The sequence below is a fragment of the Mirounga angustirostris genome, unplaced genomic scaffold (assembly GCF_029215605.1).
Source record: "Mirounga angustirostris isolate CCGP_5_RB_7025 unplaced genomic scaffold, mMirAng1.0.hap1 SCAF_11, whole genome shotgun sequence".
NCBI lineage: Eukaryota > Metazoa > Chordata > Mammalia > Carnivora > Phocidae > Mirounga > Mirounga angustirostris.
The window spans coordinates 75,207,153-75,225,645 of record NW_026991719.1 but is presented as its reverse complement, the minus strand read 5'-3'; the positions used below and the strand labels follow the sequence as shown (position 1 = coordinate 75,225,645).

The window sequence follows — 18,493 nt, the reverse complement described above, 5'->3', positions numbered from 1 at the left end:
CCTTACCACTCAAGGAGTCCCCTTTAATACTTCTTGCAGGACTGGTTTAGTGGTTACAAATTCCTTTACTTTTTTGTTTGTCTGGGAAACTATCTTTCCTATTCTGAATGGTGGCCTTGCTGGATTGAGTATTCTTGGCTGCAGAATTTTCCCATTCAGCAGGTTGAATATATCATGCCATTCCCTTCTGGCTTGCCAACTCCATTGGGAAATCTGCAGCTAGCCTTATTGGTCTTCCTTTGTAAGTTAAAGACTTCTTTTTGTCTTGCTTTTAAGATTTTTTCTTTACCACTATATTTTGCAAATTTAATTGCAATATGTCTTGGTGTTGACCTGCTTTTTGTTGCTCTTAATGACTTCTCTGTGCCTTCTTGATCTGGATATCTGTTTCCTTCCCCCAGATTAGGGAGGCTGTCAGCTATAATTTCCTCAAATAAACCTTCTCCTCCCTTTTCTCTCTTGTCTCCCTCTGGGATTCCTATGATATGAATGTTATTATGCTTGATGGAGTCAGAGTTCCCTCAGTCTATTCTCATGTTCCATAATTCTTCTTTCTCTGTTTGTTGAGCTTCATCATCTTCCATTATTTTGCCTGTTACATTAGTTATTCCCTCCTCTGCTTCTTCCAGACCTTTGTTCATTGCCTCAAGCCTGTTTCCAATCTCAGTTTTTGCATTCTTCATTTCTGACTGATTCTTTTTTAACTCTGTTATCCGTTTGGTGAGGGTCTCCCTGAAGTTTTCCACTCTTTTCTCAAGCCCAGTGAAGTATCCTTATGACTGTTTCTTTAAATTTTCCATTAGCATGTTACTTATATCTGTTTTGCTTTGATCTCTGGCTGTGGCCTTATTTTGTTGTTTTATTTGGGATGAGTTCCTCCATCTTAGCATTTTGTCTACATCTCTGCCTCTTTCTCTGTGTTTGAGAAGCCCATTATGTTTCCTGCTCCTGAAAGTAATGGCTTTATGAAGAAGAGGTCATAGAGTGTCTAGGGCCTAGGTCTTCAGGGAGTATCTACTCTGTGCTTCATGCACTCTGCTGTTGTGTGTTGGCTGCTCTGTCCTTCAGGCCAGTCATCTGCAAAGACTATCTTTGCCTGTAGTGGGCAGTTTTTATCCTTGGCTATAATGTGGTGAAATTTAAGGTGTGTTCTAGTCTGCTTTTTAAATGAGACCTGATACTTCCTCCACTAGACCTGAAGCCTTGGAAAACTCTCTGTTTGGGAGACATGATGTGGGGAGGTTTTTCACCTGGTCTTCTGGGGAAGGGGCCCACTGCACAGGAACATAGTCAGGCTAATCAATTCAAAACCTTTATTTATGTCAATGAACATCATTTTGCTCAAAGTAGACATCATTTATATATGAAGAATGGCAGAGTTTTCTTTGGCATCAAATCAACTAGGTGACTGCTCTTTAATATATTCTAATTTGTATGGTTGGTTGGGAGGTAAGTGTGGAAATAATCCTTATATGTACCTTTTGTGAAGTCAGATAACAATTCCATTTCTGAGCAGTGGGTTACATTTTGTCATTTACTTGGTTAAATTCCAATTAAGTAAAGAAAAGTTTACTGTATATTATTTAGGATGCTCTTGCTGAGAAAATTTTTAATAAAGAAACACCATAGAAATCTCTTTATTGTCTAGAAATAGCTTATTACTTATCAAAAAGCAAAAATGTACATTGATTATACTAATTAAATTTTGAATCTGAATATAGTTCTTTCAGTAAGTTATTCTCTTAAAGAATAGTGCTATTGAGGCCCTTGTAGCTCTAGAAAATAAACCCATTCATAGTTATATTTAATGCTGAATTTAAAAATATATTTGCACATTCTGATGTAGAGAGATGAAAAGAAAGATGTAAATTCATTTTAAAACTGACATATCATTATAAATTGCCTATGTAATATGGCTACATAAAAGTGTGATTATTTATCACTTTTGAGTTGGTAGTTATTAAATTTAGTGTCAAGGAAAAAAAAAAAGAATGAGAGCCATATCCTGCTGTGGTTTTGACCATGATGTTTCTGATTAAAGTCAGGGGCTGTTTGGTGTATGAAATGATAACAACCTATAAACTTTGATATTCTGATTCAACTGGAACTTTCAACTTTGTCTTCTGAAGTACACAGCAGGAGGGATAGCTGAGGAAATTTTTCAATGAATACTACATTTTAAAAATATATTTTACCTTATACATCCTTGTAACAAGATTATTACTCAGTCATGTTTCCTGTGCTCAGAAATACATTAGTATTGGACATTGTTATTTGTTTGCTTCTCATATCATAGTATGCATAGATATTGTATTTCATTCTGCTTGTATTATAAACACTCTTGTATTTGTCATTGAAAATATCATGTATCAGAGTTTAGAGTGGTTATCTCTAGCAAACAGAAAACTATTTCCCTAGCTATAATTATACTTAATGGTTCATAAGTGTCTGCATAATAATGTTCTTGTTTACTTATCCTCCTTGTTTATTTTCATTTCTACTAGTTATTCTTTAAGACCCCTTGTATAATGCAAGTTAGTCATTCTATATCCCTAAACTGGAGTGTTGAATTTACATTAGATTATCTTGCTGTCTATACTATGGCCACTTTTCAGACACTTTAAAATATAAAGTGGCCCAGTTTTCAAGTGGATTCTAATATTGCAGTTAAAAGCAGGATGTAGATGCATATTATCTTATTTACATTATTTTCATCATGGAAAGTAAATATATTGTTAAAATTAAGTAAAAAAGTGTTATTTAAAATAAACAGAAGGGCAGTGTTTTACAAAGAACTCTCAAAAAAGCTATCTTTCACATCATTTTTAAAACAAATACAACAAATTCAACAATTACCTTGCAATTGAAACCTTGTTTATTTGACATTGATATTGCAGAAAGGATCCAGAAAACAATTGTTTCTTGAAACTAAAATTGAGGTTTTGATTGATTTCTCAGTTGGGGATAGGAGGATTTTTGGTTCTCAAGACTGCAAGAGAAGATAAATCCTAGTACAAACTTAGTAGGTTATTATCATTGATCAAGGAACCAGATATGGATAGAATCAAGAAGAGAAACTTACGTGAGACTAACATCCTATGTGAGGTTGATTTTTTTTTAAAGATTTTATTTATTTATTTGACAGAGAGAGACACAGTGAGAGAGGGAACACAAGCAGGGGGAGTGGGAGAGGGAGAAGCAGGCTCCCTGCAGAGCAGGGAGCAAGATGTGGGACTCGATCCCAGGACCCTGGGATCATGACCTGAGCTGAAGGCAGTCACTTAACCAACTGAGCCACCCAGGCGCCCCTATGTGAGGTTGATTTTTATTCCCAACACCTCAAGCATATGGTTGAACACACTACTAGAAAATACAGAGACACATAATTTGAATCAATAAGCAAGTCTCAGAATCCAAATTTCTGGCACAAAACTCCTCCCCTATTTCCAGTTTATGCCAATTAGATTTTTTCTACCCTAATTCCAAAATCCTTGGGTCAGAGCATGTAACCTAAACCAGCCCAAGCAGGGAGAAATGCTGTGACAGAATTTTATGATGATGATGATGATGATGATGATGATGATGATGTTATGTTAATCACTGTACATTACATCATTAGGTTTGATGTAGTGTTCCATGATTCATTATTTGCAGATAACATCCAGTGCTCCATGCAGAACATACCCTCTTTAAAACCCATCACCAGGCTAACCCATCCTCCCACCCCCTTCCCCTCTAGAACCCTCAGTGGGTTTTTCAGAGTCCATCATCTCTCATGGTTCATCTCTCCCTCCAATCTCCCTCCCTTCATTCTTCACCTCCTGCTATCTTCTTCTCCTCCTCCTTCTTCTTCTTCTTCTTCTTCTTCTTCTTCTTCTTCTTCTTCTTCTTCTTCTTCTTCTTCTTCTTCTTCTTCTCTTTTATAACATATAATGTATTATTTGTTGACAGGTACAGATCTGTGATTCAACAGTCTTGCACAATTCACAGTACTCACCATAGCACATACCCTCCCCAATGTCTATCACCCAGCCACCCCATCCCTCTCACCCCCCCACAATCCCGCAACCCTCAGTTTATTTCCTGAGATTAAGAATTCCTCATATCAGTGAGGTCATATGATACATGTCTTTCTCTGATTGATTTATTTCGCTCAGCATAACACCCTCCACTTCCATCCACATCGTTGCAAATGGCAAGATTTCATTCCTTTTGATGGCTGCATAATATTCCATCGTATATATATACCACTTCTTTATACATTCATCTGTCAATGGACATCTTGGCTCTTTCCACAGTTTGGCTATTGTGGACATTGCTGCTATAAACAACGGGGTGCACATACCCCTTTGGATCCCTACATTTGTATCTTTGGGGTAAATACCCAGTAGTGCAATTGCTTGGTCGTATTGTAGCTCTATTTTCAACTTTTTGAAGAACCTCCATACTGTCTTCCAGAGTCGCTGCACCAGCTTGCATTCCCACCAACAGTGTAGGAGGGTTCCCCTTTCTCCACATCCCCGCCAAAATCTGTCGTTTCCTGACTTGTTAATTTTAGCCATTCTGACTGGTGTGAGGTGGTATCTCATTGAGGTTTTGATTTGGATTTTCCTGATGCCGAGTGATGTTGAGCACTTTTTCATGTGTCTGTTGGCCATTTGGATGTCTTCTTTGGAAAAATGTCTGTTCATGTCTTCTGCCCATTTCTTGATTGGATCATTTGTTCTTTGGGTGTTGAGTTTGATCAGTTGTTTATAGATTTTGGATACTAGCCCTTTTTCTGATGTGTCATTTGCAAATATCTTCTCCCATTCTGTCAGTTGTCTTTTGGTTTTGTTGACTGTTTCTTTTGCTGTGCAAAAGCTTTTTATCTTGATGAAGTCCCAATAGTTCATTTTTGCCCTTGCTTCCCTTGTCTTTGGTGATGTTTCTAAGAAGAAGTTGATGTGGCTGAGGTCAAAGAGGTTGCTGCCTCTGTTCTGCTCCAGGATTTTAATGGACTTCTGCCTCACATTTAGGTCTTTCAACAATTTTGAGTCTATTTTTGTGTGTGGTGTAAGGAAATGGTCCAGTTTCATTCTTCTGCATGTGGCTCTCCGATATTTCCCAATATCATTTGTTGAAGACACTTTTTTCCATTGGACATTCTTTCCTGCTTTGTCAAAGATTAGTTGACCGTAGAGTTGAGGGTCCATTTCTGGGTTATCTATTCTGTTCCATTAATCTATGTGTCTGTTTTTTGTGCCAGTACCATACTGTCTTGATGATGACAGATTTGTAATAGAGCTTGAAGTCTGGAATTGTGATGCCGCCAGCTTTGCTTTTCTTTTTCAACATTCCTCTGGCTATTCGGGGTCTTTTCTGGTTCCATATAAATTTTAGGAATATTTGTTCCATTTCTTTGAAAAAAGTTAATGGTATTTTGCTGGGGATTGCATTGAATGTTTAGATCGCTCTAGGTAGTACTGACATCTTCACAATATTTGTTCTTCCAATCCATGAGCATGAAACGTTTTTCCATTTTTTTGTGTCTTCCTCAATTTCTTTCATGAGTATTTTATAGTTTTCTGAGTACAGATTCTTTGCCCCTTTGGTTAGATTTATTCCTAGGTATCTGATGGTTTTGGGTGCAGTTGTCAATGGGATCGACTCTTTAATTTCTCTCTCTTCTGTCTTGTTATTGCTGTACAGGAATGTCACTGATTTCTTTGCATTGATTTTATATCCTGCCACTTGACGGAATTCCTGTATGAGTTCTAGCAGTTTTGGGGTGGAGTCTTTTGGGTTTTCCACATAAAGTATCATATCATCTGCAAAGAATGAGAATTTGACTTCCTCTTTGCTGATTCGGATGCCTTTTATTTCTTTTTGTTGTCTGCTTGTTGTGGCTACAACTTCTAATATTGAATAGCAGTGGTGATAGTGGACATCCCTGCCGTGTTCCTGACCTTAGGGGGAAAGCTCTCAGCTTTTCCCCATTGAGAATGATATTTGCTGTGCATTTTTCATAGATGGCTTTTATGATATTGAGGTATGTACCCTCTATCCCTATACTCTGAAAAGTTTTGATTGAGAAAGGATGCTATACTTTGACAAATGCTTTTTCTGCATCTATCGAGAGGATCACATGGTTCTTGTTCTTTCTTTTATTAATGTATTGTATCACTTTGATTGATTGTGGATGTTGAACCAACCTTGCAGCTCAGGGATAAATCCCACTTGGTCATGGTGAATAATCCTTTTAATGTATTCTTGGATCCTATTGGCTAGTATTTTGGTGAGAATTTTTGCATCCATGTTCATCAAGGATATTGGTCTGTAATTCTCCCTTTGGATGGAGTCTTTGTCTGGTTTTGGGATCAAGGTAATGGTGGCCTCATAAAACGAGTTTGGAAATTTTCCTTCCATTTCTATTTTTTGGAACAGTTTCAGAAAGATAGGTATTAATTCTTATTTAAATGATTGGTAGAATTCCCCTGGGAAGCCATCTGGCCCTGGGCTTTTGTTTTTTGGGAGATTTTTGATGACTGCTTCAATTTCCTTAGTGGGTATAGGTCTGTTCAGGTTTTGTATTTCTTCCTGGTTCAGTTTTGGTAGTTGATACATCTCTAGGAATGCCTCTATTTCTTCCAGATTATCTAATTTGCTGGCATATCGTTGCTCATAATATGTTCTTATAATTGTTTGTATTTCTTTGGTGTTGGTTGTGATCTCTCCTCTTTCATTCATGATTTTATTTATTTGTGTCATTTCTCTTTTCTTTTTGATAAGTCTGGCCAGGGGTTTATCAATCTTGTTAATTCTTTCAAAGAACCAGCTCCTAGTTTCGTTGATCTGTTCTACTGTACTTTTGGTTTCTATTTCATTGATTTCTGCTCTGATCTTTATTATTTCTCTTCTCCTGCTGGGTTTAGACTTTATTTGCCATTCTTTCTCCGGCTCCTTTATGTGAAGGGTTAGGTTGTGTATTTGAGACCTTTCTTGTTTCTTGAGAAAGTCTTGTATTGCTATATACTTTCCTCTTAGTACTGCCTTTCCTGTATCCCAAAGATCTTGAACAGTAATGTTTTCATTTTCCTTGGTTTCCATGAATTTTTAAAATTCTCCTTTAATTTCCTGGTTGACCCACTCATTCTTTAGTAGATGCTCTTCAGCCTCCATGTATTTGAGTTCTTTCCAATGTTCCTCTTGTGATTGAGTTCTAGTTTCAAAGCACTGTGGTCCAAAAATATGTAAGGAATGATCCCAATCCTTTGGTACTGGTTGAGACCTGATTTGTGACCTAGGATGTGATCTATTCTGGAGAATGTTCCATGGGCACTAGAGAAGAATTTGTATTCTGTTGCTTTGGGATGGAATGTTCTGAATATATCTGTGAAGTCCATTTGGTCCAGTGTGTCATTTAAAGTCTTTATTTCCTTGTTGATCTTTTGCATAGATGATCTGTCCATTTCAGTGAGGGGGGTGTTAAAGTCCCCCACTATTATTTTATTGTTGTCAATGTGTTTCTTTGCTTTTGTTATTAATTGGCTTATATAATTGTTAGGGGCATAGATATTTACAATTGTTAGATCTTGTTGGATAAACCCTTTAAGTATGATATAGTGTCCTTCCTCTTTTCTTATTATAGTCTTTGGTTTAAAATCTAATTTGTCTGATATAAGGATTGCCATACCAGCTTTCTTATGCTGTCCATTAACATGGTAAATGGTTTTCCACCCCTTCACTTTCAATCTGGAGGTGTCTTTGGGTCTAAAATGAGTTTCTTGCAGACAGCATGTTGATAGGTCTTTTTTTTTATCCAATCTGATAGCCTGTGTCTTTTGATTGGGGCATTTAGCCCATTTACATTCAGGGCAACTATTGAAAGATAGGAATTTAGTGCCATTGTATTGCCTGTAAGGTGACTGTTACTGTATATTGTCTGTGTTCCTTTCTGGTCTATGTTGCTTTTAGGCTCTCTCTTTGCTTAGAGGACCCCTTTCAATATTTCTTGTAGGGCTGGTTTCGTGTTTGCAAATTCCTTTAGTTTTTGTTTGTCCTGGAAGCTTTTGATCTCTCCTTCTCTTTTCAATGACAGCCTAGCTGGATATAGTATTCTTGGCTGCATATTTTTCTCATTTAGTGCTCCAAATATATCATGCCAGTCCTTTCTGACCTGTCTGGTCTCAGTGGATAGGTCTGTTGCCAATCTAACGTTTCTCCCATTGTAGGTTACATATCTCTTCTCCCGAGCTGCTCTTTTTGTCTCTGAGACTCATAAATTTTACTAATAGATAGCGGGGTGTTGACCTATTTTTATTGGTTTTGAGAAGGGTGTTCTCTGTGCTTCCTGGATTTTGATTTCTGTTTCCTTCCACAAATTAGGGAAGTTCTCTGCTATAATTTGCTCCAATATACCTTCTGCCCCTTTCTCTCTTTCTTCTTCTGGGATCCCAATTATTCTAATATTGTTTCATCTTATGGTATCACTTATCTCTTGAATTCTGCCCTCGTATTCCAGTAGTTGTTTATCTCTCTTTTTCTCAGCTTCTTTACTTTCCATCATTTGGTCTTCTATATCACTGATTCTTTCTTCTGCCTCATTTATCCTAGCAGTTAGAGCCTCCATTTTTGTTTGTACCTCATTAATAGCCTTTTTGATTTTGACTTGGTTAGATTTCAGTTCTTTTATTTCTCCAGAAAGGGTTTCTCTAATAACCTCCATGCTTTTTTCAAGCCCAGCTAGTATCTTTAAAATTGTCATTCTGAACTCTAGTTCTGACATTGTACTAATGTCCTTATTGATTAGGACCCTGGCAGTTGGTATTGCCTCTTGTTCTTTTTGTTGAGGTGATATTTTCTGTCTTGTCATTTTGTCCAGAGGATGAATAGATGAATGAGAGAACAAGATGCTAACAGGGTAACAATGTCCCCAATAAATATACACTAAACAAATCAGAAAAGAACTGAAACTGGGGGATAAGAAAGGGAAAGAAAGAAAAAAGAAAAGAAAAAAAAAAAGAAAAACAAACAGATAAAAACAAAACAAAACAAAAAAACGAGAATATGATCAACTATGATCATGCTTTTGCAGAGATCAGTGCTGCACACTAGATTTGGGGCATATTTGGGTCTGTTAGAAGAAAGTGCCTCCCAAATTTTTAAAGAAAGAAAAACTTATATATGTACAAAAATAAAGGTAAATACGATGAAGGGTTGGACTATGACTGTAAAGATGAAAATTATAAAAGATTTTATAAAATGAATTGATAAGATAAGAAGTTGGATGAAAAGGAAGGAAGAGGATTTAAAAAAAATAAAAGGGAGAGAATGTGATCAGGCAGGAGACTAGAACAAAGCCATACACTAGAGATTTAGGGTATATGTTGGTCTGTTAGAAGAAACTGTATCTCAAAATTTTAAAGAGAGAACAACTTATATATATATATATATATACCAAAAATAAGGGTAACTACTATGAAGAGATAGAATATGACTCTAAAAATGAAAAATAAAAAATATTTTTAAAAAATGGGATTGATAAGATGTTGGTTGAAAAAGGGAAAAAGAAAAATTCAATAAAAAGAAGACAGTTAAAAAAATTAACTTTGAAAGACTAAAGAATCATGGTAAAAAAGCCATGAATTCTATGTACAGTATTAACCTAGCCCTGGAGTTCTGCCGTTCTCATTGATCGGTAAACTTGGTTTTGGCTGGCTGTTCTTGCTGATCTTCTGGGGGAGGGGCCTGTTGCCGTGGTTCCCAAATGTCTTTGTTGGAGGCAGAATTGCCCTGCCCTTGCTAAGTTCAGCCTAAGTAATCTGCTCGGGTTTGCTCTCAGGAGCTTTTGTTCCCTGCAAGCTTTCCATATAGCCTTGGAGGATGAGAATGAAAGTGGCGGCCCCCCAATCTCTGCCCAGAGGAGCTGAGAACTCAGGGGCCCCACTCCTCAGTGAGCCCCCAGAGAAAAGCAATCAATCACTCCCATCTCCCTGGTCTCCAGCCGTACTCCCTGCTCACCTGGCCTGTGACCGTGCATTTCTATCTCTGGCACATGACCCCATGTGGAGTCTCCCAACCCAGCAGATCCCTGTGGTGCTCTCCCACGCTACTCCTCCCAGGGAAGGAAGGGGAGTCTCCCTGGATCTGCTGCTTGTTGGGTCCCTGATGTAGGAGCAGTGGCCTGACTGTGCCTCGGATCACAGTTTATGGCAACCCTGAGCTGAAAGCCCACTCCTCAGGTCCGTCTCTGCAGCAGGCTTCCTTGCTCTGACACCTGGGAGCTCTGCCGCACTCAGGCACCCCCCATCTTCCTGTGACCCCAAGGGTCCTCAGACCACACTGTCACAGTGAGGGTTCCACCTCTGCTTAGCCACTGGAGCAACATCCCTTAGTGGAGCAGATTTCTAAAATTTCCAATTTGTGATCCACTGCTCTATCACTTGCCAGAATTGGCCGATGGAGACCCCCTCCCCCGCTGTCTATCCTCCCGAATATCGCCTCAGATTCAGTTCTCCGCATATCCTACCTTCCAGAAAGTGGTCGCTTTTCTGTTCAGAGAGTTGTTGCTATTCTTTCCTTCGATCTCCTGCTGAATTCATAGGTGTTCAGGATGGTTTGATCCCTATCCAGCTGAATTCCTGGGACCAGATGAAATCCAGGTCTCCTACACCTCTGCCATCTTGCTCCTCCCCGACTCCCAGAATTTTTTTTTTAATCTAAAAAATTTGTTTTGCATTGTAAAGCCTAGAATTACAGTAGCCATTTCACTACCATGAAGTAAAGCAGCCTGAGGACATGGTAAGCACAGTAAAAAGGGCAGAGCTGAGAGAACTGATCAAATCATACCTGAAGCCTAACCTACTTTGGACTTTTAGTCACATGAGCCAATAAATCCCCTTATTTGTTTAAAGGCTGTGAATTATGTTTTCTATTGCTTACAGCATAAAGAGTCCTAACAGCTTCAGAATGTGTAAACTTCATGAAGTTAGTGAATGATTATTTTCCTGGTGATTGGATATGGTAAGAACTGAAGCTAAAAAAAGGTCCAGTTTTCAGAAAAAAAATGCATCATCTTTCAGAAAAAAGCATTCTGGGGTCATTTGCAGACCATCAAATCATCATCACCATTACTACAAATTATTGGAGGAATAAATTAGAAGGAAAAGGAAGAACCAAGGAGTAGAAAGGATTTTGAATCATGAAATAAGATTTTAAAGTGAAAATCCTCCCCTTTCCTCCAATAGAGAGTATCATCCTTTTTGTGACCCTCTATCAATAGTTGTCACAGTTACTGTTACATCCTCTTGCTGGATTTTGCTTTCAGTTCTTTTTATGAAATTAAAAGCAAGAAATTGTTATAAGGTTTTTTAACAAATAACTTAAAGCCCTTAGAAATGGCATATAAGCAGCTGAGTATATAAGTCTTGAGTAAGGGTCTTCAAACTCATAAGAATCATGTATGGAGCTTTTAAAATCCTAAACCTCACATCCAGACAAATCTGATGCCAGTAGTCATTTCACTTGGAAATGACTTGGAAAAACTGACTTAAAGAAAGTCAGTTACTATTTACTACATAATTTTCTGGATTTAGTTCCCCTAAACCAGAAAATTTTGACTCTAATGATGTAGTATTTAAAATCAAGTAATTAACTGGAATGTCATTTATATTCTTATTTAAATTATCTGTGCAGCTGATTATATTAAGTCTTGATTTCATCAGCATGGCTTATACTACTATAAATTGACATTCTAAAGCATTATCATGTATCAAAAAGGGCAGGAGTTCAACTTAAGATAGACACAAATTATAAATCTTAATTTTAAACAGTAATTTAACTTGATTTCCCCTCAGTTTTCTCATTTATAAGGTGTAAATCATTATGTCTTCTTCAATAGATTTTTGTTAGAAATAACTAAGATAATGAGGGTATACAAAGCACCTACCAGAATTATACACAAATTAGAAGCTAGTAAATTGTAATTATTATTATTTGATTCCCTATTTAATTCTTACATGTGTAATTTAAAGAAAATAGAGCCTCGTATTCATTTACTTTAGGACAGTTATGGAAAATTACCAGTTTGAAAAGCCTTGGTATAGTAATGACAGACCAATTAGTTTAGTTCTTTGAGCCCCAGCTAAGCTGTTGGTGAAAGGAAAGCTAAAAGCTCAGTGCCTTAAACCTTCTGAGAGTAGCATAGTGATCTTTAAAAATCTATTGCCTCATATGATTTATATATTTTGAAAAACAGAAATTATGTGAAAAAGAAAATAAGGGAAAAGGTCATAGTTGTGCATTATGTGTATGTTGTTGGCAAGACACAATATTATTAGCACTTAATGAAGTAATAGGACCATGAATATGGCAATGGTCAATCAAATAAAAATGTAAATATCAGTAAAATAAGCATTTAAAGATTACAAATAAAATTATACAGTTAAATTTATTCTGTTGTATAGTATGTTGTAAATATCATTCACCATATAATTATACCCTAGAGAACCTTAATTACAAAGTTAAGTGATTAAATAGAATTGTGGTGCTAGACAAAAGAAATACTATGCTGAAGAACTTTTCACCTCCTACCTGATTATTTGAAAACAACTCGAATGAAAACTAAAGAAGATTATGCTTAGTGTGGTGTTTCTGAATTATTTTCAACTTTTTCCAAAATGTCACTATTATTTGTTCAGCATTTCTGAAGCATCTGAAGGTTTATGAGTTTTCTTAACATAGGAAATGAAAGAACTTGGGACTCAAGAGGACTATGTATAGGATCATAATATTAATTCAAATCTAGTGAGTAGACAGTAGCTGTGTTTGATCATTATATGGCTATTAAAAATCCATAGTGGATAAAATAAAATACTTAGGACCTATTTTTGTAACTTATCAGGTCATTATGGAACCAGAATGTTTTGACAGAGTTTAGTTGACTATTTCTACAAAAGTTATGTTTTAATCATTACTTTGCTATTTTCATTATTCACTTTTCATTAGATTGGTGACATTAATAATGTCAAACATTGCCTATTATTTTGTGCTTTCTTGCTGATAAGCCTTTAATCATAACCCATTAAAATGTTATATTCACTTAGTTTTTTGCAGCATCTATTTATAAAAAAAATTTTGTCTCCTTTGGCTTTTTCTTTGGTTCAAAATAATAGGGAACTTAACATTAGTCAGTATTTAATCTGGAAAACAAGAAGTCACACTATAGCAAGCATAAAGAGATTTAACACAAGGAAATTAGGTACTTGCAAAATCATTGGAAAGGTGGAGGACTGAGTGTCAGGGGTGGTATCTCTAGCTCTTATGTTCACTGCCCCAGAGAATCAGAGTGTTGCTACCATGAGGACATCAGAATCCTCTGAAGACTTTACAGCTCCTCTTCAATCTAGAAAAGAGTGAAAAGCAAAACACAGAAAAAAATAACTCAAATCTGGGAAGTCCAAACATCTGCTGCCACTACTGTCAGTGGAAGAATATGGTTTTTGCTTTTCTTCTTCCAAATATCATGTGAAAACATATCAGTTGTAAAATATAAAATATATATAGAAAGAAATGGGACCTAGGAATCTGGGAAATGTTCCAATATTTCAAACTCTTGCAATGGAGGGGATAGCATACAAGGTAATATAAAGGTTGCCAAAAGTCAACATGCAATATTTGTCACAGTCTTCCCTTTGGCAAATAACATCCATATACATTCTTCTGTTTAAACTTCTAAGCATCAATAATAGCAAACATTTATTCACCTAACTTATTGCAGCTATCCCTCATACAAACAAAAGGAGATCAAAGTCCTACCAGTCACTGTATCCATCTCTGGAGAATGTAGTATCTTTTTTAGTGTACCCACCTGCCAGTTTTGATATCTTGTAGTCTAAAGACTAAACTGCAAGGTTAACAACCACTAATGGTTCTTCATATAATAGAAAAAGGAGAAAGACACAATAAAAGACATTTGCCACTTATACAAATAAATGTAAAGAAAACAAGAATGAGAATATGTTTACTGCAGTCCTCACTTCTGCAACTCAGAGTTGGAATTTAGAACTTCCTTCCTTTACCACCCATCCATAATCATTTACTGTCAACGAAATCTTTTGCTGGCCAAGGTTACTTTGTGTGATAAGCCAAGACTTCATTCCTGAAGAGTCACAGCTCTTAGTGGTGCTGCTTGTAATGGGTTTTTGGTCATATTCTATTAATTTACACCACTGGACATGGAAATACTAAGAGGCACTCTGTAAAATCCTCTGGCTTCCAGACATTTCTGTTTTGAGGGGAAACAACTCTGTTTCACATTGATAATCAGAATCAATCACTTTGGCCAGCACAATATTTCAATATGGTGATGCTAATTTTTTTTTTTTTTTTTTTTTTTGACAGAAACACTTTTAATTTCCATCTGAATATTTACAACAACAACGGAACAGGATTTTACAGAAAACAGTGAACGTACTATCTGTATTCTAATTTCTTTTGAGAACAAAGATGCCTTTTATAAATGCCACTTTTAGAATAGACTGTATTTTTCTGTGTTACATCTAGATCGTTACACAAGTAAAAACACCCTGGGTAACCACCTTTTAAATTTTAAAATCTAAATCTTGATTCCAATATTCCTGACCTGTTTCTTCTTAGCCGAAAGAAATGTTCTTTTTTTTAACACAAGTTCCAATTCAGAATTTTTATAAACAACAACAAAAATCTCACACCTACTCAGTATCACTGTATATTCGCAAAAAGCAAGTTTCAGGAAAATAAAAAATGATTTACAAAAGGCACTGAATTTAGCAAAAACTGGTAGAGCTTTTCATTTTGGATCAAACACTGGAAATGTTCACGGAGCACCGGAGAGAAGTCAACCCTCAACTCAGGTGTGTAGTTTTGGGTATCAATCGTGGCAGTGGTTCTAAGGTGACCCCCATGCTCCAGGCAGAGCCCCCCCAGAAGGTCATGGCCAAGAGGAAGCTAAAATAAATGCAGTAAGGTAACTGACCAGGACTCAAAAGATAAATCTCTAGTTTCTGTACTAAAACACAACACTCTTTTATAAAGGAAATCCAAAGGAAGTGAATTTGGAAATATGCAATAAATCTCAAAACCGGAGAACTTAAAGATCATTTTATCGGCACTACCCCGGCAACTAAACGAAGGAACAAGAAGTGCAGATTCCTTAGGGCTGCTGGTCTGTCAAAGGCTGGGACCGTTCCCAGGACTCCCATGGACCAGAGGATTTATTCCCCAGACAAAAGCTAGTTTTATCTTCTGGACACTAGTTTAAATGTTTGTAATGACCCAAACTTGCAAGTGTAAGTCATTTCCAGGTTTGTTTACTCTGACATCCACCTTATCAACTGGTCGAACCCACTGGGACCGACTGGCAAAACAAAGATTTTCCATCAGGAACTAAAGTCAGAGACCCTTCCCAGAAAAGGAAGATGGCACTAAATTCATCTTTGTTGTTAAGAACGGAGTTGAAGCGAGTGCAGCTACGGGCAGCCCAGCCCCAGCATTCACCTGGGTTTCTGGTGCACACACAATGGGAATGGCATCTGACGCTTGGGAATGGCGAACTTAAGTCCACATCGTTACACACTGACGATTTTCAGAAAGTTTGTAACTGGATTTGCTTCCATCAGCTTCTCCCAAAACACCAGAAAACTAAATTTTATACAAAACATCTGCACTTTCTAAAAATCTTTTACTCTCAAAATGAGGACTAATAAATTAATCAAAGTCTATTCTTTTTGGTAAATTCTAGCAATAAACACATGACCCTTCTTCCTTTAGAAACAAGACAATGAGACGCCCAGCAGCTTGCCCCAGCTCTACAAGGCTGTGAGCTGGGCCAGGCGCGCCATTCTGCGGAGGTGGCTCCCATTTGCGGGGCTATAGCGCCCAGGGCTGCCCAGGCCCGGGGAGTGGGGTGCGGGCCCGGGCTTCCCGGGGCTTCTCCCCGGGCTGCAGCTGTGGGGACAACCAAGATCCAGCTGCTGAGACTCCAGCTTCCCTTTCAGCGCAGGACTTGGCCAACTCTGTCTGTCAGAGGGGGAGTAGCACAGGATGGCACTCTTCCATCTGTGGACGGCTGGGTACTGCTGAGGGTCCACGTCTGTACACTCCAGAGCTGCCAAAACATCTCGATCCAGTTTTGACGGCTCCTCTCCAAAAAGGAAGAGCCTCTGGACAGGCTCCTTCGTAGCGGAGATCCCTGAGGGCTCTGAGGACACGGAACCACAGTTCTGCTGAGCCTCATGCACAGGAGTGTCGGGACCCAGACGTATCTTAGCCATTTTGGCTGACATTTCGCGTTCTGTCCTGGTTTGGTTGTTTCTAAGTGTGTCAGCAGCAGGCGGCTCTAACAAGTCACTCTCGACTGCATCCACTCTTGATGTCAAGCTCTTCTTGTCTCTAGTTTTCATATTTTTACTTGGTGTCTTAGAAAAATTACTTTCTAGACCTTGCAAATTCAGTTTATCGAACTTGACCATTAAGCCTGAGACCGGTGAGATGAGAGCTTCCCCTGTGCCGGGGGCCTCTGGCCTCTTCCTGCCCAGGGTCCTGCTGCCACTCAGGGGGCTACAGAACCCATTCTTGCTGCTGTGGGGACTGGTCAGGGTGGAGGCTTCTATAAGGTTGGTCTCCTGCTCCAAGGGAAGGATGTCACACTTCGAGTCCCCAAAAGCGCTAACTGTGGGCTGGGTGTTGTTTCGAGCCGTGTTCTGTCGATTTTTAATCTCCTCCAAGCTCAAGTCATCGTCTTCATCCAGAAATGCCCTCACAGAGATGGAATTGCTGCACTTCCGAGCACGGCCAAGGGCAGAGGGGCTCTCCTGATGATAGGCCTCATTTTCTCCTGAGTCCTGTTGGGCTTTTTTGCCTGCTTCCTGGTGAGTGAGATATTCTTCTAGTTTTTGCAGACCTTCCTGGGAAGACAGATCAACAAAACAGCCCAGAAAGTCCCAGTATTCGACCCATGGATACCCCAGCTCATGAGCCAGCTCCCTTCCCACCCTCTCGATGCCTCTTTCTGGATCCGTCTTCCTGACGTTGTGAAAGAAGCCTGCTTTCTCCCGAGGCGGCGTTTTCCAGAGCCTGCGAAAATCTTCTGCCTTGGATGGGCTCAGGGGCCCTGCAAAGGCTCGCAAGGTCAGAACAGGGTCTCTGGGGCCGCCTCCACCATGGCCGATGTGAGAGGTCTCGGTCGTCTGGTCTGAAGACCACAACTCCCCAATCACTGGAGAGGATGTGTCCTCGGCTCTCAAGAGTGGCACGTAGTAGTGGCCCTTTAAGTACTCTCTAATCCGCTCCTTCAGTTCCACAGACTTATTTCTGCTTCTTTCACAAATGACATCTTCAGGAGTTTTATCATATTTATTCCTTGGATTTTTTACAATCAAAGGGTGTGAAGACAGCACGTTGACCACATCTGCATTCCCAAACTTACAAGCAAAGTGCAACGGTGTGTCATAGCCCGCTTTATCAGGAGTGTTCAGATACAGGTCCACGATGTAACAAATGCGCTGCTGCAGCATGTTCGGGTCATCGTCTGGGTACATGAGCCGCATAAACTCAGGGTTTTCCAGGGTCTCCAGAGTCAGCTGGCAGATCGAAGCTTGGTTCTCTTTGGCAGCAACATGCATAACGTTGTACCTACATCCTTCCTGCACGATGGTTGGATTGTCCCCTGAACCAATCAGATACCGGGGGTTACTCCAGGTGAGATCAGAAAAAATGTCTTCTTCTCCCTTCTCCACAGCTTTTCGAAGTTTGGCAGTGAGATCCTGAGTACGGGGGGTTTTATAACTGTTTGCTCGTTCTCTGTTTATAGTTTCTGACTCAGAGGAGTACAAACCATCTTTCAGTCCACCGCTGCCAAAGAGCGGTGCTATTTTCACAGGAGAAAGTGGTGAAGAGGCTTTGCTTGGAGAAGGGAAATAATCACAAACTCCTCTAGCAAATTTCTCAGCATCTTCTCTACTTGAAAAAGCTTTAAATCGAGATCCTTTGATCATTTTGACAGCTTGTAATGCTTCCTTTCTATCTTCATAAACATGAATCCTTTCATTTCTCGCTGGGGTGTAGGTGATGCTAATTTTTAACAATGATGATCACAGTACTTGTATTTTCTTTTTTTATCTTCATTCTGAGGTTACAAGATGTCAATATATCCATATTGAGGTTTTTTTGGTTTGATACAGGTGTAAGTCATTTTATAGATTGCCTTTATTTAAAAGTAACTTTGCTGAAATTTTCTACTTAAACAGATGGGTTAGTGAATTTCAAACTGTCTGAGATAGATGTGTAATGAGGAAAAAAATCACTTGCTAATATGGCATACTTTTTTTCTGCTCACAAAAGAAGGTCTTGACAGATAAGAAAGTACCATAGGGGTGGGCATTTACTTCTCTGCATAGAACTCTGTATTATAGAGAAGATATCTTGTAGATGCACCAACATGAAACAGTCTGTAGGAAGATAATTTGGTCTTTCA

At 38.6% G+C, this 18,493-nt stretch overlaps 1 protein-coding gene across 1 annotated transcript; it reads right to left on the bottom strand.

Moving 5' to 3' along the window:
* Window positions 1-14,844: 14,844 nt before the first annotated feature.
* LOC123842542 (ankyrin repeat and LEM domain-containing protein 2-like) lies at window positions 14,845-18,076 on the bottom strand. Its single transcript, XM_045871830.3, has one exon. It carries the CDS (start codon window positions 18,012-18,014, stop codon window positions 15,828-15,830), a length of 2,187 nt encoding a protein of 728 aa, XP_045727786.2. The 5' UTR covers window positions 18,015-18,076; the 3' UTR covers window positions 14,845-15,827.
* Between the last annotated feature and the right edge of the window lie 417 nt (window positions 18,077-18,493).